The sequence below is a fragment of the Salvelinus alpinus genome, chromosome 8 (genome assembly GCF_045679555.1).
Source record: "Salvelinus alpinus chromosome 8, SLU_Salpinus.1, whole genome shotgun sequence".
Taxonomy (NCBI): domain Eukaryota; kingdom Metazoa; phylum Chordata; class Actinopteri; order Salmoniformes; family Salmonidae; genus Salvelinus; species Salvelinus alpinus.
This window is the reverse complement of record NC_092093.1, coordinates 26,429,018-26,449,704: the sequence shown is the minus strand read 5'-3', so window position 1 is coordinate 26,449,704 and position 20,687 is coordinate 26,429,018. Positions and strand designations below refer to the sequence as shown.

At 41.2% G+C, this 20,687-nt stretch overlaps 1 protein-coding gene across 6 annotated transcripts in view; it reads left to right on the top strand.

Annotated features, from left to right (window-relative positions):
• The first annotated feature begins 10,548 nt into the window (after positions 1 to 10,548).
• The window catches only part of snx9b (sorting nexin 9b), a 35,500-nt gene continuing 25,361 nt past the window's right edge, over positions 10,549 to 20,687 (top strand). For 5 of the 6 annotated variants that reach the window (XR_011676430.1, XM_071413169.1, XM_071413168.1 and 2 more), the window contains exons 1-2: positions 10,693 to 10,856; positions 19,414 to 19,500. Coding sequence is in view for 5 of the 6 variants with exons in the window: in XM_071413169.1 (XP_071269270.1) it covers positions 10,845 to 10,856; positions 19,414 to 19,500 (99 nt within the window). In the remaining variant the exon portion in view is untranslated. Of the gene's footprint in view, positions 10,857 to 19,413; positions 19,501 to 20,687 lie in introns of all 6 variants that reach the window. The other variant, XM_071413170.1, reaches the window with a different exon arrangement.

The following is a 20,687-nucleotide window of genomic DNA, read 5'->3' as shown; positions in this document are numbered from 1 at the left end:
ATTCACACAAATGTCTGTGGTCATTTAGCTAAATAGCTGCAGTGCAACATAACCAAAGCCAAAACCAACTTTTTCTAAACACATCAATCTATGAATATATATCCAGTAACAATATCATCAGAGTAGATTACATAACCTTGGCCTTAACATTCTTTGAGTAGTTGAGTTAGTCCTCGGTGAGGCAGTTAACAAAGCTGTTTCTTAACTCAATACTGTTAAAGCTGCAAGACATGAGGTGTTATTGCAGGTTTTTCCTTGCTAATGTAAACTGGAAATTGAGAGGCATAAAGCAGATAACAGTGTTCAATTAATTCATTGATTTGTCATGTCCATACCGATTTGTCATGTCCATACCGATTTGTCATGTCCATACCGATTTGTCATGTCCATACCGATTTGTCATGTCCATACCGTAGCAATCAGTCTGCACAATTAACCATCACAAATTATTTGATGAAGGCTGTACCCCTCACTGTACACTTGGAGATCTATGATAGAGACATTGTCCTACAGGTAACACTGTTGTTATTGTTCTTAAAATAATCACTGGTGTTCAAGAAACAGGTTAGAATTTCAACTAGTTTACCTTGATAATGATTTACAACATAAGATTGGAAGAACTTCACGAAAGAACAAGAACATTTTTGTATTGAAAAAGTATGTGAACCCTTTGGAATTACCTGGATTTCTGCATAAATTGGTCATGTAATTTGATCTGATCTTCATTTAAATCACAACAATAGACAAACACAGTCTGCTTAATCTAATAACACACAAACAATTATATGTTTTTATGTCTTTATTGAACACACCGTGTAAACATTCACAGTGCAGGGTGGGAAAAGTATGTGAACCCTTGGATTTAATAACTGGTTGACCCTCCTTTGACAGCAATAACCTCAACCAAACGTTTTCCATAGTTGCGGATCAGACCTGCACAACGGTCAGGAGGAATTTTGGACCATTCCTCTTTACAAAACTGTTTCAGTTCAGCAATATTCTTTGGATGTCTGGTGTGAACCACTCTCGAGGTCATGCCACAGCATCTCAATCGGGGTGAGGTCAGGCGTATTTTCTTCTGTTGATGCCATTCTGTTGTTGATTTACTTCTGTGTTTTTGGTCGTTGTCCTGTTGCATCACCCAATTTTTGTTGAGCTTCAGTTTGCAGATAGATGGCCTTACATTCTCCTGCAAAATGTCTTGATAAACATGGGAATTCATTTTTCCGTCGATGATAGCAAGTTGTCCAGGCCCTGAGGCAGCAAAGTAGTCCAAACCATGATGCTCCCTCCACCATACTTTACAGTTGGGATGAGGTTTCGATGTTGCTGTGCCTTTTTTTCTCCACACATAGGGTTGTGTGTTCCTTCCAAACAACTCAACTTTAGTTTCATCTGTCCGCAGAATATTTTGCCAGTAGCGCTGTGGAACATCCAGGTGCTCTTTTGCGAACTTTTGCGAACTCTCCTTTTGGAGAGGAGTGGCTTCTTCCGTGGTGTCCTCGCATGAACATCATTGTTCACACTTGTTTGGTGTTTTACGTATCGTAGACTCGTCAACAGAGATGTTAGCATGTTCCAGAGATTTCTGTAAGTCTTTAGCTGACACTATGATTCTTCTTAACCTTATTGAGCATTCTGCACTGTGCTCTTGCAGTCATCTTTGCAGGATGGCCACTCCTAGGGAAAGTAGCAACAGTGCTGAACTTTCTCAATATATAGACAATTTGTCTTAACGTGGACTGATGAACATCAAGGCTTTTAGAGATACTTTTGTAACCCTTTCCAGCTTCATGCAAGTCAACAATTCCTAATCTTAGGACTTCAGAGATCTCTATTGTTCGAGGCATGGTTCACATCAGGCAATGCTTGATGTGAATAGAAAACTGACATTTTGTGAGTGTTTTTTAACATTGCAGGGCAGCTCTAACCAACATCTCCAATCTCATCTCATTGATTGGACTCCAGGTTAGCTGACTCCTGACTCCAATTATCTTTTGGAGAGCCTAGGGGTTCACATACTTTTCCCAAGCTACACTGTGAATGTTTAAATTATGTATTCAATATAGTTTAAGCATATTGTGTTTGTCTGTTGTTGTGACTTAGAGGAAGATCAGATCACTTTTTTGACCAATTTATGTAGAAATCCAGGTAATTCCAAAGGGTTCACATACTTTTCCTTTCAACTGTATTTGCAGAATTATTGAACATGTGACTAATGGCTAACAAATTGACACTGTAAACTTGACTGAACACAGTTCAGTAGCAATGGATACCCTTACAAAAGTAAATTTTAGCTGCAAACTTCCAGCAAGTTTGTGGCAAATTTGCTGCAAACTAAATGATGTGCCACAAAATGTTGCCATAAGTTTGCAAATGTTGCCACTAGTGGTGAATCTGCGGCAAACCTTTGGCAACAATAAAATGTATTGGCACTAGTTGCAAACAGTTTGACATAGTTTTTTTCTGGCAAATAATTCTCTCGAGATTCTGTTTCAATCTGTGGCAAAAATGTGGCAACAATATGTATTGCCACAAGTGGCAAACAGTTTACCAGAAGTACACATGTGTTTCAAGACCAGTAACCGTTGACGACCAGTCAGGGGAGAAGAAAAATCTGTTGGAAATGTAAATGAAGTGATCTATGTACCTACCAAAGTTGTCAGGTGAGTGTCTAACTTATTCATTAAACTTCCCAATAAACTTTCAAATGTTATTGTCTGATTGATACATGGTTAGCAATGTCACATTTTATGGGATAGCGTGAAACTAAATGAGTTTCAACTTGTCTGCGCCACTGACTGGCTAGCTAGAGCTAGTTAACATTAGTTAACAAGTGCAGACCATTGGAAGAAGGTGTTTAGGGCACTAAGGCATTTTTCTGCCATTTTGGTGCCACTCTAGCCCTTGCTTCCCATGGGAGAGCATCCTCACCTGGCTGATGGGGGGCGGCTTGGTCAGCAGCATCTGGAAGGCAGGAGGGGGCAGTCTGCTGGAAAAGCTGCTGTGGTTTGCCTGCACACAACAATGACGTTAGCAGAGAGGAAGAGGCGAAGCAAGAGGTTTCACTTTTGAAAAAATCTGTCCAAAATAAGCCCAATGTGTTTCTATGGGCTTATTTTGGACCTATGGGCTTCTTCCCTGCCTTCCCGCTTTTGGGACAATGATTCCCATTGTTAGGGCGGAGACATAAACATCTCGTCATTATATAGGCCTACAGATCTTTGACGTTAGTCAGGTGAACCACTCCCTTCTCATAGTTTACAAAGGGTAAGATCACAAAATAGATGAGTTGAAAAGCACAATGTAAGGTCTGGACTGGAGCAAAGAAGTGAATATAGGAAAGGCTTTTCTTCCCCAAAAATGTTTTGTACCCTTTAGACAACAGAAATTCAGAAGAATCAGATTGATTACAGTCCATATCATAGATCAGTCCCCTTACAGAGTCTCTGGTATTGTCCACTGTGAGATATAATAACTCACTACTGTAGTGTTGACAATTGACAATATTTACTACTGTATGCAAACAGAAACTTTACTTGCAAACAAAATGTCACAAGAACTGTGGTGGAGGATGGGACTACAATAACCTGAACACTACCATGCTGTAGAGTAGCATTTACATCCAGAATATTTTGCTGTAGGCTTCAGCTACAGGACTAGGCATAGAAGGTGGTTGAGAGAGCACTGTAGGCTTCAACTACAAGGGCTCTTCTCCACCCTTCTCCTGAAGTGTGCATTTGCACACTCCTCGTCATGGATTTAAAAGCATAGGATAGTTTCCAGCATTGCTTTGCTAAATCTGTACAAGAAAGTGTGCTTTGGGAAAAAGGTGGGGAATCGGGATGCAATTCATACAGTAACATTACATTTAGGTCAAACTCATATTAGTACTGCCTATGAGGAGAATCAGTGCCAAGTAATGACTTGCAACGATAGAATTAGATACTGTAGACATTATCTACCTTTATCCTCCACCTCCTATCTATCCAAATAGTAGTAGTGAAGAAAAGGACTAGGGCAAGGACAGACTGTAAGCTAGTTTCAGGACTGTTGTTTCCACCATAGCACATTGGTCAGAATGCAAATGAGGAGATTGAGCAGGAATCCAGGTTTAGGGGTATTTATTACACAAACACACTTGAACACGTTAGAGGAGTTAGAGCCCAACATAGATAGGGCTCTAACTCCTCTAGCCCCACAATGAAATAGGGTGCAGGCCAGGCAGCAGGCTGTTAGCCAACCTGCCAGCTTAGTGGAGTCTGCCAATAGCACAGTCAGTGTAGTCAGCTCAGCCATACCCATTGAGACTGTGTCTGTGCCTCGACCTAGGTTGGGCAAAACTAAACATGGCGGTGTTCGCCTTAGCAATCTTATTAGGATAAAGACCTCCTCCATTCCTGCCATTATTGAAAGAGATCGTGATACCTCACATCTCAAAATAGGGTTACTTAATGTTAGATCCCTCACTTCAAAGGCAGTCATAGTCAATGAACTAATCACTGATCATAATCTTGATGTGATTGGCCTGACTGAAACATGGCTTAAGCCTGATGAATTTACTGTGTTAAATGAGGCCTCACCTCCTGGTTACACTAGTGACCATATCCCCCGTGCATCCCGCAAAGGCGGAGGTGTTGCTAACATTTACGATAGCAAATTTCAATTTACAAAAAAAAAAATGGCGTTTTCGTCTTTTGAGCTTCTAGTCATGAAATCTATGCAGCCTACTCAATCACTTTTTATAGCTACTGTTTACAGGCCTCCTGGGCCATATACAGCGTTCCTCTCTGAGTTTCCTGAATTCCTATCAGACCTTGTAGTCATAGCAGATCATATTCTAATTTTTGGTGATTTTAATATTCACATGGAGAAGTCCACAGACCCACTCCAAAAGTCTTTCGGAGCCATTATCGACTCAGTGGGTTTTGTCCAACATGTCTCTGGACCTACTCACTGCCACAGTCATACTCTGGACCTAGTTTTGTCCCATGGAATAAATGTTGTAGATCTTAATGTTTTTCCACATAATCCTGGACTATCGGACCACCATTTTATTACGTTTGCAATCGCAACAAATAATCTGCTCAGACCCCAACCAAGGAGCATCAAAAGTCGTGCTATAAATTCTCAGACAACACAAAAATTCCTTGATGCCCTTCCAGACTCCTTCTGCCTACCCAAGGACGTCAGAGGACAAAAATCAGTTAACCACCTAACTGAGGAACTCAATTTAACCTTGCGCAATACCCTAGATGCAGTTGCACCCCTAAAAACGAAAAACATTTGTCATAAGAAACTAGCTCCCTGGTATACAGAAAATACCCGAGCTTTGAAGCAAGCTTCCAGGAAATTGGAACGGAAATGGCGCCACACCAAACTGGAAGTCTTCCGACTAGCTTGGAAAGACAGTACCGTGCAGTACCGAAGAGCCCTCACTGCTGCTCGATCATCCTACTTTTCCAACTTAATCGAGGAAAATAAGAACAATCCAAAATTTCTTTTTGATACTGTTGCGAAACTAACTAAAAAGCAGCATTCCCCAAGAGAGGATGGCTTTCACTTCAGCAGTAATAAATTCATGAACTTCTTTGAGGAAAAGATCATGACCATTAGAAAGCAAATTACGGACTCCTCTTTGAATCTGCGTATTCCTCCAGGGCTTAGCTGTCCTGGATCTGCACAGCTCTGCGAGGGCCTGGGATCGGGAGAGACACTTAAGTGTTTTAGTACTATATCTCTTGACACAATGATGAAAATAATCATGGCCTCTAAACCTTCAAGCTGCATACTGGATCCTATTCCTACTAAACTGCTGAAGGAGCTGCTTCCTGTGCTTGGCCCTCCTATGATGAACATAATAAACAGCTCTCTATCCACCGGATGTGTACCAAACTCACTAAAAGTGGCAGTGATAAAGCCTCTCTTGAAAAAGCCAAACCTTGATCGAATCTTCCATTCCTCTCAAAGATTTTAGAAAAAGCTGTTGCGCAGCAACTCACTGCCTTTCTGAAGACAAATAATGTATACGAAATGCTTCAGTCTGGTTTTAGACCCCATCATAGCACTGAGACTGCACTTGTGAAGGTGGTAAATGACCTTTTAATGGCGTCAGACCGAGGCTCTGCATCTGTCCTCGTGCTACTAGACCTTAGTGCTGCCTTTGACACCATCGATCACCACATTCTTTTGGAGAGACTGGAAACCCAAATTGGTCTACACGGACAAGTTCTGGCCTGGTTTAGATCTTACCTGTCGGAAAGATATCAGTTTGTCTCTGTGAATGGTCTGTCCTCTGACAAATCAACTGTACATTTCGGTGTTCCTCAAGGTTCCGTTTTAGGACCACTATTGTTTTCACTATATATTTTACCTCTTGGGGATGTTATTCGAAAACATAATGTTAACTTTCACTGCTATGCGGATGACACACAGCTGTACATTTCAATGAAACATGGTGAAGCCCCAAAATTGCCCTCGCTAGAAGCCTGTGTTTCAGACATAAGGAAGTGGATGGCTGAAAACTTTCTACTTTTAAACTCGGACAAAACAGAGATGCTTGTTCTAGGTCCCAAGAAACAAAGAGATCTTCTGTTAAATCTGACAATTCATCTTGATGGTTGTAAAGTCGTCTCAAATAAAACTGTGAAGGACCTCGGCGTTACTCTTGACCCTGATCTCTCTTTTGACGAACATATCAAGACTGTTTCAAGGACAGCTTTTTTCCATCTACGTAACATTGCAAAAATCAGACATTTTCTGTCCAAAAATGATGCAGAAAGATTTATCCATGCATTTGTTACTTCTAGGTTAGACTACTGCAATGCTCTACTTTCCGGCTACCCGGATAAAGCACTAAATAAACTTCAGTTAGTGCTAAATACGGCTGCTAGAATCCTGACTAGAACCAAGAAATTTGATCATATTACTCCAGTGCTAGCTTCCCTACACTGGCTTCCTGTTAAGGCAAGGGCTGATTTCAAGGTTTTACTGTTAACCTATAAAGCGTTACATGGGCTTGCTCCTACCTATCTTTCCGAGTTGGTCCTGCCGTACATACCAATACGTACGCTACGGTCACAAGACGCAGGCCTCCTAATTGTCCCTAGAATTTCTAAGCAAACAGCGGGAGGCAGGGCTTTCTCCTATAGATCTCCATTTTTATGGAACAGTCTGCCTACCCATGTGAGAGACGCAGACTCGGTCTCAACCTTTAAGTCTTTACTGAAGACTTATCTCTTCAGTAGGTCATATGATTGAGTGTAGTCTGGCCCAGGAGTGTGAAGGTGAACGGAAAGGCTCTGGAGCAACGAACCGCCCTTGCTGTCTCTGCCAGGCCGGTTCCCCTCTCTCCACTGGGATTCTCTGCCTCTAACCCTGTTACAGGGGCTGAGTCACTGGCTTGCTGGTGCTCTTTCATGCCGTCCCTAGGAGGGGTGCGTCACTTGAGTGGGTTGAGTTACTGACGTGATCTTCCTGTCTGGGTTGGCGCCCCCCCTTGGTTTGTGCTGTGGTGGAGACCTTTGTGGGCTATACTCGGCCTTGTCTCAGGATTGTAAGTTGGTGGTTGAGGATTTCCCTCTAGTGGTGCGGGGGCTGTGCTTTGGCAAAGTGGGTGGGGTTATATCCTTCCTATTTGGCCCTGTCCGGGGGTTTCTTCGGATGGGGCCACAGTGTCTCCTGACCGCTCCTGTCTCAGCCTCCAGTATTTATGCTGCAGTAGTTTGTGTCGGGGGGCTAGGGTCAGTTGGTTACCTGGAGTACTTCTCCTGTCTTATCCAGTGTCCTGTGTGAATTTAAGTATGCTCTCTCTAATTCTCTCGTTCTCTCTTTCTCTCTGAGAACCTGAGCCCTAGGACCATACGTCAGGACTACCGGGCATGATGACACCTTGCTGTCCCCAGTCCGCCTGGCCTTGCTGCTATTCCAGTTTCAACTGTTCTGCCTGCGGTTACGGAACCCCTACCTGTCCCAGACCTGCTGTTTTCAACTCTTAATGATCGGCTATGAAAAGCCAACTGAGATTTATTCCTGATTATTATTTGACCATGCTTGTCATTTATGAACATTTTGAAAATCTTGGCTCTCTCTAATTTTCTCCTTCTCTCTTTCTTTCTCTCGGAGGACCTGAGCCCTAGGACCATACGTCGGGACTACCGGCCGTGGTGACTCCTTGCTGTCCCCAGTCCGCCTGGCCTTGCTGCTATTCCAGTTTCAACTGTTCTGCCTGCGGTTATGGAACCCCTACCTGTCCCAGACCTGCTGTTTTCAACTCTTAATGATCGGCTATGAAAAGCCAACTGAGATTTATTCCTGATTATTATTTGACCATGCTTGTCATTTATGGAAATTTTGAAAATCTTGGCTCTCTCTAATTTTCTCCTTCTCTCTTTCTTTCTCTCGGAGGACCTGGGCCCTAGGACCATGCGTCGGGACTGCCGCCCGTGGTGACTCCTTGCTGTCCCCAGTCCGCCTGGCCTTGCTGCTATTCCAGTTTCAGCTGTTCTGCCTGCGGTTATGGAACCGCCACCTGTCCCAGACCTGTTGTTTTTCAACTCTTGATGATCGGCTATGAAAAGCCAACTGAAAATTATTCATGATTATTATTTGACCATGCTTGTCACTTATGAACATTTTTGAACATCTTGGCATAGTTCTGTTATAATCTCCACCCGGCACAGCCAGAAGAGGACTGGCCACCCCTCATAGCCTGGTTCCTCTCTAGGTTTCTTCCTAGGTTTTGGCCTTTCTAGGGAGTTTTTCCTAGCCACCGTGCTTCTACACCTGCATTACTAGCTGTTTGGGGTTTTAGGCTGGGTGTCTGTACAGCACTTCGAGATATTAGCTGATGTACGAAGGGCTATATAAAATAAAATTGATTGATTGATTGATTGATTGAACACAGGAACAAACAGAGGCACGTTGGGAGAGGGTTTGGAATGGAGGTTTTGTAGGGCTTGTAAGGCCGGTGGGAAGGTTAGGAAGGATGTTTTAGGAGTGGTGGCTTGTAAGGCCTTGGAGATAGGATGTGGATAACAAGGATGTGATGATCTGGACGGAAGATACAAAAGGGAAACTTTATCAACACATAACATAGAAGTGCAGACATGACAAAGTAGTGCCAGGTGACTATGGGGAATTGGCTTAACATATAACATCCAACCCAGGAGACTGCCAGGATAAACATAACAAAGGAGTAATTCGCATTATCAAACTGATGACATGGGTATCAAAGGGATATAACGTAGGGCAACAAATATATATACTGTATATATATTATTATTTAGTGCTTACATTTCTCCAAACAGTACAATAACAAGGGGCACGTATTTCATCATATCACACACATTGGAAGGAGTAAGGATAGGGCCGCCCCGTGGCATCACCAAGCATAAACTGAACTGGGCTCAACGTTGAGCCGCCCCGTGGCATCACCAAGCATAAACTGAACTGGGCTCAACGTTGAGCCGCCACGTGGCATCACCAAGCATAAACTGAACTGGGCTCAACGTTGAGCCGCCCCGTGGCATCACCAAGCATAAACTGAACTGGGCTCAACGTTGAGCCTCCCCGTGGCATCACCAAGCATAAACTGAACTGGGCTCAACGTTGAGCCGCCCCGTGGCATCACCAAGCATAAACTGAACTGGGCTCAACGTTGAGCCGCCCCGTGGCATCACCAAGCATAAACTGAACTGGGCTCAGTTTCCCAAAAGCATATTAAGGCTACGTTCATCGCTAGAACCTTTGTTCTAACAGGAATAACTATTCAACTATTAAATTACTTTCCTCCCAATATTTGTATTACATTTCCAGAATCTACCTATAACTATTACTCAAAATCATTTTAAACAGTGGGACAAACTCCTGAGCAAACTCATCTAGGAAGGAAGAAACGCCTGTGTCAACCTTAAAACAATTTGAATGGGTTTCTACTGGACTGACACTGTAAATTCATTAGGCCTATGGACCTTTAACCATACTTCTGTCCAGCAGATGGCGACATTGGATTTTATTAGTCCTCTTTTGAACAGCGCCCTTCACACCTTTATGTCATGTGCTGTCAAACTGTCAAAACTTTTTCACAAGGATACATTGTAACAATTAAATTATTATATTGAAACATCATGGCACTAACCAATTCTTATTTGAATCTAATTTGACATACAATTAATGCTATTCACTGATCCTTCTGTATGATAAATACAATTTCAAAATAAAAGACAACATACCTAAATGTATTAAAATAAATTATTATTATTAGAAGTAGACGTAGTAGTAGCGCTAGTATTATGTTATTATTAGGCCTTACTATTATTGTTGTTGTTAGTATTATTATTATTATTATACGTTTGATTATTATTATTGTTTTTTAGCTAGGCCAAGGCTACTAGTGATAGGAGAGTCCTGACCTGGATCTGCAAACTCACACAACTAACTTGTCATATACATAGCCTATGGGCCTGCTTGTCTTGAGAGAACCATTGGACAGAGCCCACTATCTTTCCGGTTTCTTACTACCGGTAGGCTACAGGAATCTTGCTCCCCGGGCTCTGGAGTCAATTCAGCTATAAAGAAATGTCAAATTTGTGTTGACTGGATATACTCAATTGGGATTGACTGTCGCGGATTTTTTTCGCACTCAACCATTTTAGCTGTCTCTCTCAGGTTTGAGGTTAAAGGGCATCTTGTATTTAGTGATGTATTAAAATTTGTTCTGCGACGACTCGCCCCAAGAAGTACCTTGTTTTCGCCCAGTTGAGCTGCGAGGAAATGTCTGGCTGAGGATTTGTAACCCACGAAAACCTTGGCCCGTTTTGTAATGATAGATTAATGCACCGACAATGGCAAACAAGGTAGGATGACATCTTTACAGAAGTGTTTTTTTCTGAAAGCTGGCGATCTATCCATTTGAAATTATTTTAGCACCAGAGTTAGTCGGAGAAGGAGAATATCAGGGCTGGGAGAGTTCTATTTTCAGTCTGGCGCTCACCTCGAAATGTGTTACATTTGTGAACTATTTCCCCGGTATTAAGACAGGGGAGAAGACATTTTATTTTCTCTGTTGTTCGTACTTCAAAATGGCTTATGAACACTTTTATATAAACATGGAAAATATGTATCATTAAAAAGTGTCTTGTGACATTTTATTACCCTTCCAGTGCGGGTCATTTCTTTACGCTAAGAACTCTGGGAAGTGTAGTGCTTTGAGCACAGAACTTTGTGGCAGAGGGTGAAAATGTTAAACGCTTATTGATACACATAAAAGCCCACTAAAGATAACTAAGGTACCAAGCTACTAACATTGCACTATGCAGGGTACTAGGTAATCTATAGCTGTTATTATTATGTGCAAAATGCTACGATGAGGCTAGGCATGAAATGGACTGGCTTCCTCCTCTAACATTCTATAATGGAGCATCCTAGAATTCTATGGAGGTGTACGTTGTATAAAACATGCTGTCTTTTGAGTTCATCTTTGGTGATTTCTCTTGAGACTGCGTGCTTCCTTTTGGGGTAGCGTTTGAATGACAGAATTGAAATTGATTTCACATTCTAAGGAATCTTGACTATTTGGATCCGCCTTTCTATGGAGTATTCAACTGAAACATGTCAGCCATTCCTGTACTTTTATCATCAGCAAGAGGATGTAGGCTACACGAAGGCCACATCAAATAGATCCTATTATATAGCCTAAGTTCTGCATTCCATTTTATGGTCTGTCCAGACATTCCAAAGAATGTTGGCTATTTGCTTCCACCCTCTCGTCTCATTGTAATCCATTCTATGAATCATTAGGAATGTTGTATTAACCAACGCTATTCTCTTCCATCAGCTTCAGTGTGTAGCCTAACTGTAGATCCAGACACTGAGCTAAAGAGCAGCCAAAAGTCTTCTGACAACTTGCATTGCTGCCAAAACTGACTGACTCACTCTGTCTACGGTATCATTCTTTCTTCCTCTCCCTCTCTATCCCCCGTCTTCTCCCGGTCTCGTGGAAGTTGGCTGGGAGGCTAACATTAAAATAGACCTCTATTCAGAGGCTGAAGGTGTTAACAGACAGACAGACAGAGACCGAGACAGACAGGGGCATTTCCATCGAAAAGGACCCATGAGCACCAACATGTGAAATTCATAGGAGCATATCAAATTGGGTGTCAAATGAAAGTATATATTTTGGGGAAATGAAGGCATAGATATGGTTTTCAACCATTTTCCATCCTAAAAATGAGGAATAAGTAAGGCTTTGATTTCTGGATAAACAGATGGAAAATGGGTCTTAGAAAACATCTACCAGAAAGTCTTAAAAGGTATCAGAAATAGATAAAGACCGCTGTCAACTAATATCAACGCTTATATTTTGTTTTTGAGAAATTCCTTACCTTCTGTAAATTCAAGACCTATTGCCTTGTGCCTTTAAATTCCGTTACCAAAAACCCACATACTGTATCTTTAAAATATTTTCTAATTTCATGCCCTTATGAAGAGGGACAATAATGAAAGTTCATAGAAGTAACAAATACAGTGTCTTCAGAAAGTATTCACACCCCTTGACTTTTTTCACATTTTGTTGTTACACATTCTGAATGTAAAATTGATCAAATTTAGATTTTTTTTTTTGTCACCGGCCTACACAAAACCAGGGAAGTTTTCCAATGCCTCACAAAGAAGGGCAACTATTGATAGATAAATAAAAAATCTAACATTGAATATCCCTTTGAGCATGGTGAAGTTATTAATTACACTTTGGATGGTGTATCAATACACCCAGTCACTACAACGATGCAGGCATCATTCCTAATTCAGTTGCTGGAGAGGAAGGAAACCGCTCAGGGATTTCACTATGAGGTCAATGGGGACTTTAAAACAGTTACAGGGTTTAATGACTGTGATAGCCAAAAACTGAGGATGGATAAACAACATTGCAGTTATTCCACAATAGTAACCTAATTCACAGAGTGAAAAGAAGGAAGCCTGTACAGAATAAAAATATTCCAAAACATGCATCCTGTTTGCAACAGGGCACTAAAGTAAAATTGTAAAAAAGGTGTAAAAAGCTATTCACTTTTTGTCCAGAATACAAAGTAATGTTTTGTGGCAAATCCAAGTACCACTCTGCATATTTTCAAGCATAGTGGCTGCATCATGTTATGGGTATGCTTGTAATTGTTTAGGACTGGGGAGGGTTTCAGGATAAAAAAGAAACAGAAGGGAGCTCAGCACAGGCAAAATCCTATAGGAAAGCCTGGTTCAGGGTGCTTTCCACCAGACACTGGGAGATGTGCGCCAAATCTACACTGGAGTTGCTTACCAAGAATAGAGTGAATGTTCCTGAGTGGCCGAGTTACAGATTTTCCTTAAATCTACTTGAAAATCTATTGCAAGACATAAATGGTTGTCTAGCAATGACCAGCAACCAATTTGAAAGAGCTTGAAGAATTTTGAAAATAGTAATGGGAAATGTTGCACAATCCAGGTATTGAAAGCTATTAGAGACTTACCCAGAAAGACTAACAACTGTAATCGCTACCAAAGGTGCTTCTACAAAGTATTTCCTTGGCTGTGCATGCTTATGTGAATTAGATATTCTGTATTTCATCTTCAATACATTTGCTAACATTTTTTAAAACATGTTTTCACTGTCATTATGGGCTATTGTGTGTGTATATTGGTGAAAAACTCAAATGTAATCAATTTTGAGTTCAGGCTGTAACACAACAAAATGTGGAATCAAGTCAAGAGGTAGGAAGACTTAATGAAGGCACTGTAATAGTAGACCTACCAATTAGTTATAGAAATTTTACTGATAATTTTACTCCTCTTTGTTTGAATTATTAAGTGATTCATTACTAAATTGTTAACGGAATTACCAAAAAATCAGTAACGGAATTACTGCAACTGAATTTGCTACAATGGGAAATCATAATAGTCACAAACCACAGTTGGGTTACCTGTACTGTCCTCCCTTCCATTGGCATACTGTTCAGCTCATAATTGTTTTCTTTGAAGAATCTCAAATACAGCACCAGTCGAAAGTCTGGACACACCTACTCATTCAAGGGTTTTTATTTAATTTGTACTATTTTCTACATTGTAGAATAATAGTGACGACATCAACTATGAAATAACACATGGAATCATGTAGTAACCAAAAAACTGTTAAACAAATCAAAACATATTATATATTTGAGATTCTTCAAAGTAGCCACCCTTTGCACACTCTTGGTATTCTCTCAACCAGCTTCATGAGGTAGTCACCTGGAATGCATTTCAATTAAGTGTGCCTTGTTAATTTGTGGAATTTCTTTCCTTAATGCGTTTGAGCCAACAGTTGTGTTGTGACAAGTTAGGGGTGGTATACAGAAGATAGCCCTATTTGGTAAAATACCAAGTCCATATTATGGAAAGAACAGCTCAAATAAGCAAAGAGAAATGACAGTCCATCATTACTTTAAGACATGAAGGTCAGTCAATCCGGATCATTTCAAGAACTTTGAACGTTTCTTCAAGTGCAGTCGCAAAAAGCTTTCAAGCGCAATGATAAAACTGTCTCTCATGAGGACCACCACAGGAAAGGAAGACCCAGAATTACCTCTGCTGCAGAGGATAAGTTTGGTAGAGTTACCAGCCTCAGAAATTGCAGCCCAAAGAAATGCTTCACAGAGTAACAGACACGTCTCAACATCAACTGTTCAGAGGAGCCTGTGTGAATCAGGCCTTCATAGTTGAATTGCTGCGAAGAAACCACTGCTAAAGGACAGCAATAAGAAGATACTTGCTTGGGCCAAGAAACATTAGCAATGGACATTAGACCGGTAGAAATATGTCCTTTGGTCTGATGACTAAAAAATCTCAAATTTGGGTTCCAACCACTGTGTCTTTGTGAGACGCAGAGTAGGTGAACGGAGGATCTCTGCATGTGTGCTTCCCACCGTGAAGGATGGTGGAGGAGGTGTGAGGGTGCTTTGCTGGTGACACTGTCAGTGATTTATTTAGAATTCAAGGCACACGTAACCAACATGGCTCCAAAGCATTCTGCAGCAATACGACATCCCATCTGGTTTGCACTTAGTGGGACTATCATTTATTTTTCAACAGGACAATGACCCAACACACCTCCAGGCTATGTACGGGCTATTTGACCAAGAAGGAGGGTGATGGAGCGCTGCATCAGATGACCTGGCCTCCACAATCACCCGACCTCAACCCAATTGAGATACTTTGGAATGAGTTGGACTGCAGAGTGAAGGAAAAGCAGCCAACAAGTGCTCAGCATATGTGGGAACTCCTTCAAGACTATTGGAAAAGCATTCCAGGTGAAGCTGGTTAACCTTTTGTCAATAGGGGGAGCTGTTAGCATTATTTTTTTTTTTACATTTCCAAATTAAACTGCCTCGTACTCAATTCTTGATCGTACAATATGCATATTATTGTTATTATTGGATAGAAAACAGTCTATAGTTTCTATAGGAGTTGAAATTTTGTCTCTGAGTGGTACAGAACAATTTCTACAGCACTTTTCATGACAGGGTTCAGATTTCAGAAATTTTTACCTCTGATCTGGGGTCTGTTTATAAGGCCACAGTGAATGCTATGAAGAAACCGACACTACCTACGTCTTCCTCTGGGTGTCTGTACGTCATCACGTTTTCAATGAAGTCTATGGGACGTTCAGAGCCATTATAAATGACAAAAATGTACAGAGACCCCTCTTTCTCAACGTGCGCCTCAAGCGTGAAGGCCATCGGACCTGCCTCGTTCCAAATCGTTTTCTAACCAGCAGTATTTCTCCGGTCATGTTTTCAGTCGTTATAGTTGTTAAAAACATCATAAGGTAGTGAATTTTAACCGTTTTATAGCAATTTATATCCGTTTAGTGCGATTCTGAGGAATTTATTTGTCGTGCACTTTCTAGCTTTGGGAACGTTTCGCGGTCTCGGTCGTTGTTAGTGGACATTTCGAAGGACAGAGGACATCTATCGACCAAAAGACGTTTATAACATAGAAAGGATACATTGCCCAAGAATATGATGGAAGATCAGCTCAAAGTAAGCAATATTTAATATGATAAACCGTGTTTCTGTCGAAATATTTTAAACGCATACATCGCCATTTTGTTTGGTATAGCTTCACTTGGCCAACCCTGTATTGAAAAGTAAGGATAATTTTAAAAATGTAAATCAGCGGTTGCATTAAGAACTAATTTGTCTTTCGATTCCTGTCAACCCTGTATTTTTTAGTCAAGTATATGATTAGCTTTTAATTAAACTAGATCACTCTGATAGATGACGTCAGACATATTGAGGCTTGATTTCCTAGTATTTTCATTGTGTAACCACGGTTTTGTATGGCTAAATATGCACCTTTTCGAACAAACTGTATATGTATGTTGTAAAATGATGTTACAGGAGTGTCATCGGAAGAATTCTGAGAAGGTTAGTGAAAAAATTAATATCTTTTGGCGGTGATTACGTTATAGCGCTCTTTGCCTGGAATCGATGCTCTGGTAACGTTTTCACATGTGGTATGCTAACTTATCGATTTATTGTGTTTTCGCTGTAAAACGCTTAGAAAATCTGAAATATTGTCTGGAATCACAAGATCTGGGTCTTTCCATTGCTATGCTTTGTCTATTCTTATGAAATGTTTTATGATGAGTAAATTGGTCATACACGTTGCTCTATCTAGTAATTCTAGTGGATTTGTGATGGTCGGTGCAATTGTAAACTGTGATTTCTACCTGAAATATGCACTTTTTTCTAACAAAAACTATCCTATACCATGAATATGTTATCAGACTGTCATCTGATGGTTTTTTTTATAGGTTATTGGCTATCAATATCTTAGTTGAGCCGAATTGGTGATAGCACCTGAAGGAGTAAGAAACTGATGGAGTTAGAATAGTGGTGTATTTTGCTAACGTGTTTAGCTAATAGATTTACATATTTTGTCTTCCCTGTAAAACATTTTAAAAATCTGAAATGGTGGCTTTATTCACAAGATCTGTATCTTTCATCTGGTGTCTTGGACTTGTGATTTAATGATATTTAGATGCTACTATCTACTTCTGAAGCTATGCTATCTATGCTAATCAGTGTGTGGGGGGTGGGGGGTGCTCCCGGATCCGGGTTTCTGAGGCAGTAAAAGTTAAGAGTGTGCAAAGCTGTCATCAGGGCAAAGGGTGGCTACTTTGAAGAATCTAACATATATTTTCATGTAACACTTTTTTCGTTTACTACATGTGGGCGTCACTACAGACCCTGGTTCGATTCCAGGCTGTATCACAACCGGCTGGGATTGGGAGTCCCATAGGGTGTCACACAATTGGCCCAGGGTTGTTAGGGTCATTGTAAATAAGAATTAGTTCTTAACTGACTTGCCTTTTTAAATAAAGGTTAAATAAATAACATGATTCCATATGTGTCATTTCATAGTTTTGATGTCTTCACTATTATTCTACAATGTAGAATATAGTAAAAATAAAGAAAAACCCTTGAATGAGTAGGTGTGTCCAAACTTTTGACTGGTACTATATGTTTCACAAGTTTGGACAGTACAGTGAGTAGAGTACAGTATTGAGTACAATACTGTCAATAGAGCACTGTCAAATACAGTACTGAGTACATTACAGTACTGTACAATAGTGAGTAGGGCACAGCAATACAGTATAGTGAGTAGAGTACAGTCCAATGTGGTATAGTACAGTATATTGGACTGTATTGAACTATGCTCTACTGTACTGAACTCTACCCTACTCTGCTGTATTGTACTGCACTCTACTGTGCTCCGCTGCACTGGGCTGTGATGTCCAAAGTTACAGATCAGGGACCCATGATGTAATTCCGTTACCATAATTCTGTTGCAGGGTGTAAATCCACTTCACTTACTGTAGTTCAATAACCAAAATATATATTTTTTTACTCAAGGTGCCATGTCATTGCTGACACATCATTCTTTCTGCAGACATCTTTGAATCTTAATTTAGAGTACATCAAAAATCTGGTCCCATTAAAACCTGATGGAGATTTTACCGTAATTCCATTACCAAAGTTTGCGTTGGCACAGTTCTTCCACTAAATTAGTTTTTCTAACATTTTCTGTGGAAGTTATTAAGTTGTTGAACTTTGGAATCAATGTTTTATTTTTATTTTATTTTACATTTTAAAGTGAAAAAACTGAGTCAGTCTAATTCCGTTACCGTGGAATTGCCCACAGACATTTCCTTAGTCTGTCTAAGCGATACGCTAGCTGCCCAAGCACTGACGTAGCTCTGTGAATTCTACACCATTATGACAATAGCATTCCCTCTTCTGTCCGAGACTCTCATCCCCTCTTTTATCTTCTGTACATAGCATAGGCCAGGAGGTTTCCCTGACCATGTGATCTAACCAAGAATAACTCTTGGCCCTAGCTATGGCTTCCTAACTCTCCCAGAGGCCATTCATACTGAAATGCTACAACGTTCTTTGTAGTTACTGCTGTAGCCTTGGGGTTACCAATAGACCAATCTGTGCAGAGGTCAAGCTGAGCTGTCTAAAAACAGCGTCAGTGAAGAAGTGAAAGAGGTTAATCTTGGAGTGATATGATCACTTGTTTCTTTCTCACTTCCCTCTTAGAGAGGCGTAGAGGGAATTGGGGGGGGGTTACTGTTTCTTGAAGGAGCCCCTTGTCAAGAGCACTGTTCCCACTGTCAGATCCCCCCTGCACACGCGCTTATTTCTATGGGCACAAGCTCTGTTTATCTCACAAACTGTTCACACCCCTCTTGTTGGCAGAGAGAACATTTAGCAGGTTTAAAGCTTATTTCCTTTACATTTTGTCATGGGGTGCATAGAACATTTTAAAAATTTTAAGCTAATTCTGCACATTTTGCCAAGTCTAATGTGTATTCATGTGACATTTGAGTGACTCAAACATTACAACAATCTATGGGCAAAAAATCATAGCTAAATAACATTAACATGGGCTAGTTGACCTGGACATTTCTGACAAGTTATAAATATCTCTAAATATATAAGTATGCAATGACTGACATGACAAGAGGAACTGATTATGCACTACCCAATTTAGAAATTGCACCTTGTGCATTCTACTATTACAACTTTCAAGAGTAAGTATATAAACCCCCACCCCCACAGTTTGAGAACCACTGGTCTAGTGGACTGAGTCACTAGGGTGAGTTAAGGCCATCGAAATGGGCCTATCAGGGTTCAAGCTCTGTGTTTGAGATGTATATACAGGTGCTGAGGTCGAGTCAGCACAGCAGAAGTCCTTGGCAGCAGAACTAGTTCAGCTTGTTTGAGGTTGAGATTTCCTCAATCCACTCCTCAGCAGATAAACGATGATGTGTGTCTGTGTTTGGCCTGATTGCCCTGGCCCTGATTGTGTTGACTCTTGTTGTGTTTCTCTCAGGTACAGGTTTTGTATGACTTCACTGCTGAGCCTGGAAACAACGAGCTGACCGTGAGAGAGGGAGAGACAGTCACTATCACCAATCAGGTGAGCACGTGACTGACCCCCCCTTCATTACCCCGTTTCTCTCTTTCTATACCTATCGTTACCCATCTCTTTTTCTATCGCTCTCTTTCTCTTCCACATATCTCTCCATCTGTCTCCTATTTTTGTCCTCATACAGTATCTTTTTCTCTCGAACCCCCTTTCTCTCGTGCGCGCTCTTACCCCCCATCTAACTTTCTCTCATCTTTCCCCCTGACACCACACTACGCACATCATCAGTTCTCTGTGCATTTATGTGAGTATAAAAATATCATGTTTTGCTGGCTCACCTATATTCTGTGTCCTGTTGGAATTACATCAGCCCTGTAAAGTCACATGATCAATATCTCACATGATCACATAGACAATAAAAGCTCCTCTCTGTAGTATGAGCCAACGTGATGTCACTGTTATCATGTGGGGACGGCAGTTCAAAGGTCACTGCAGTGACTGTAACTGTATCATCATCAAATCCAACATCCGGCGCCGGAAAGAGATGGCCGCCTCGCTTCGCGTTCCTTGGAAAATATGCAGTATTTTGCTTTTTGATGTGTTATTTCTTACATCGGTACCCCAGGTAATCTTAGGTTTCATTACATACAGTCGGGAGGAACTACTGAATATACGATTAACGTCAACTCATCATCGTTCCTACCAGGAATATGACTTTCCCGAAACGGATCCAGTGTTTTGCCTTCCACCCAATACAATGGATCTGATCCCAGCCGGCGACCCTGTGCGACGCCGTAAAAGGGGCAAACGAGGCGGTCTCGTGGTCAGGCTTCGGAGACGGGCACATCGCGCTCCACTCCCTAGCATACTACTCGCCAATGTCCAGTCTCTTGACAATAAGGTTGATGAAATCCGAGCACGGGTAGCATTCCAGAGAGACATCAGGGATTGCAACGTGCTCTGCTTCACGGAAACATGGCTAACTCAAGAGACGCTAACGGAGTCGGTGCAGCCAGCTGGTTTCTTCATGCATCGCGCCGACAGAAACAAACATCTTTCTGGTAAGAAGAGGGGCGGGGGGGTATGCCTTATGATTAACGAGACGTGGTGTGATCATCATAACAACACACAGGAACTCAAGTCATTCTGTTCACCTGATCTAGAACTCCTCACAATCAAATGTCGACCGCATTATCTACCAAGGGAATTCTCTTCAATCATAATCACAGCCGTATATA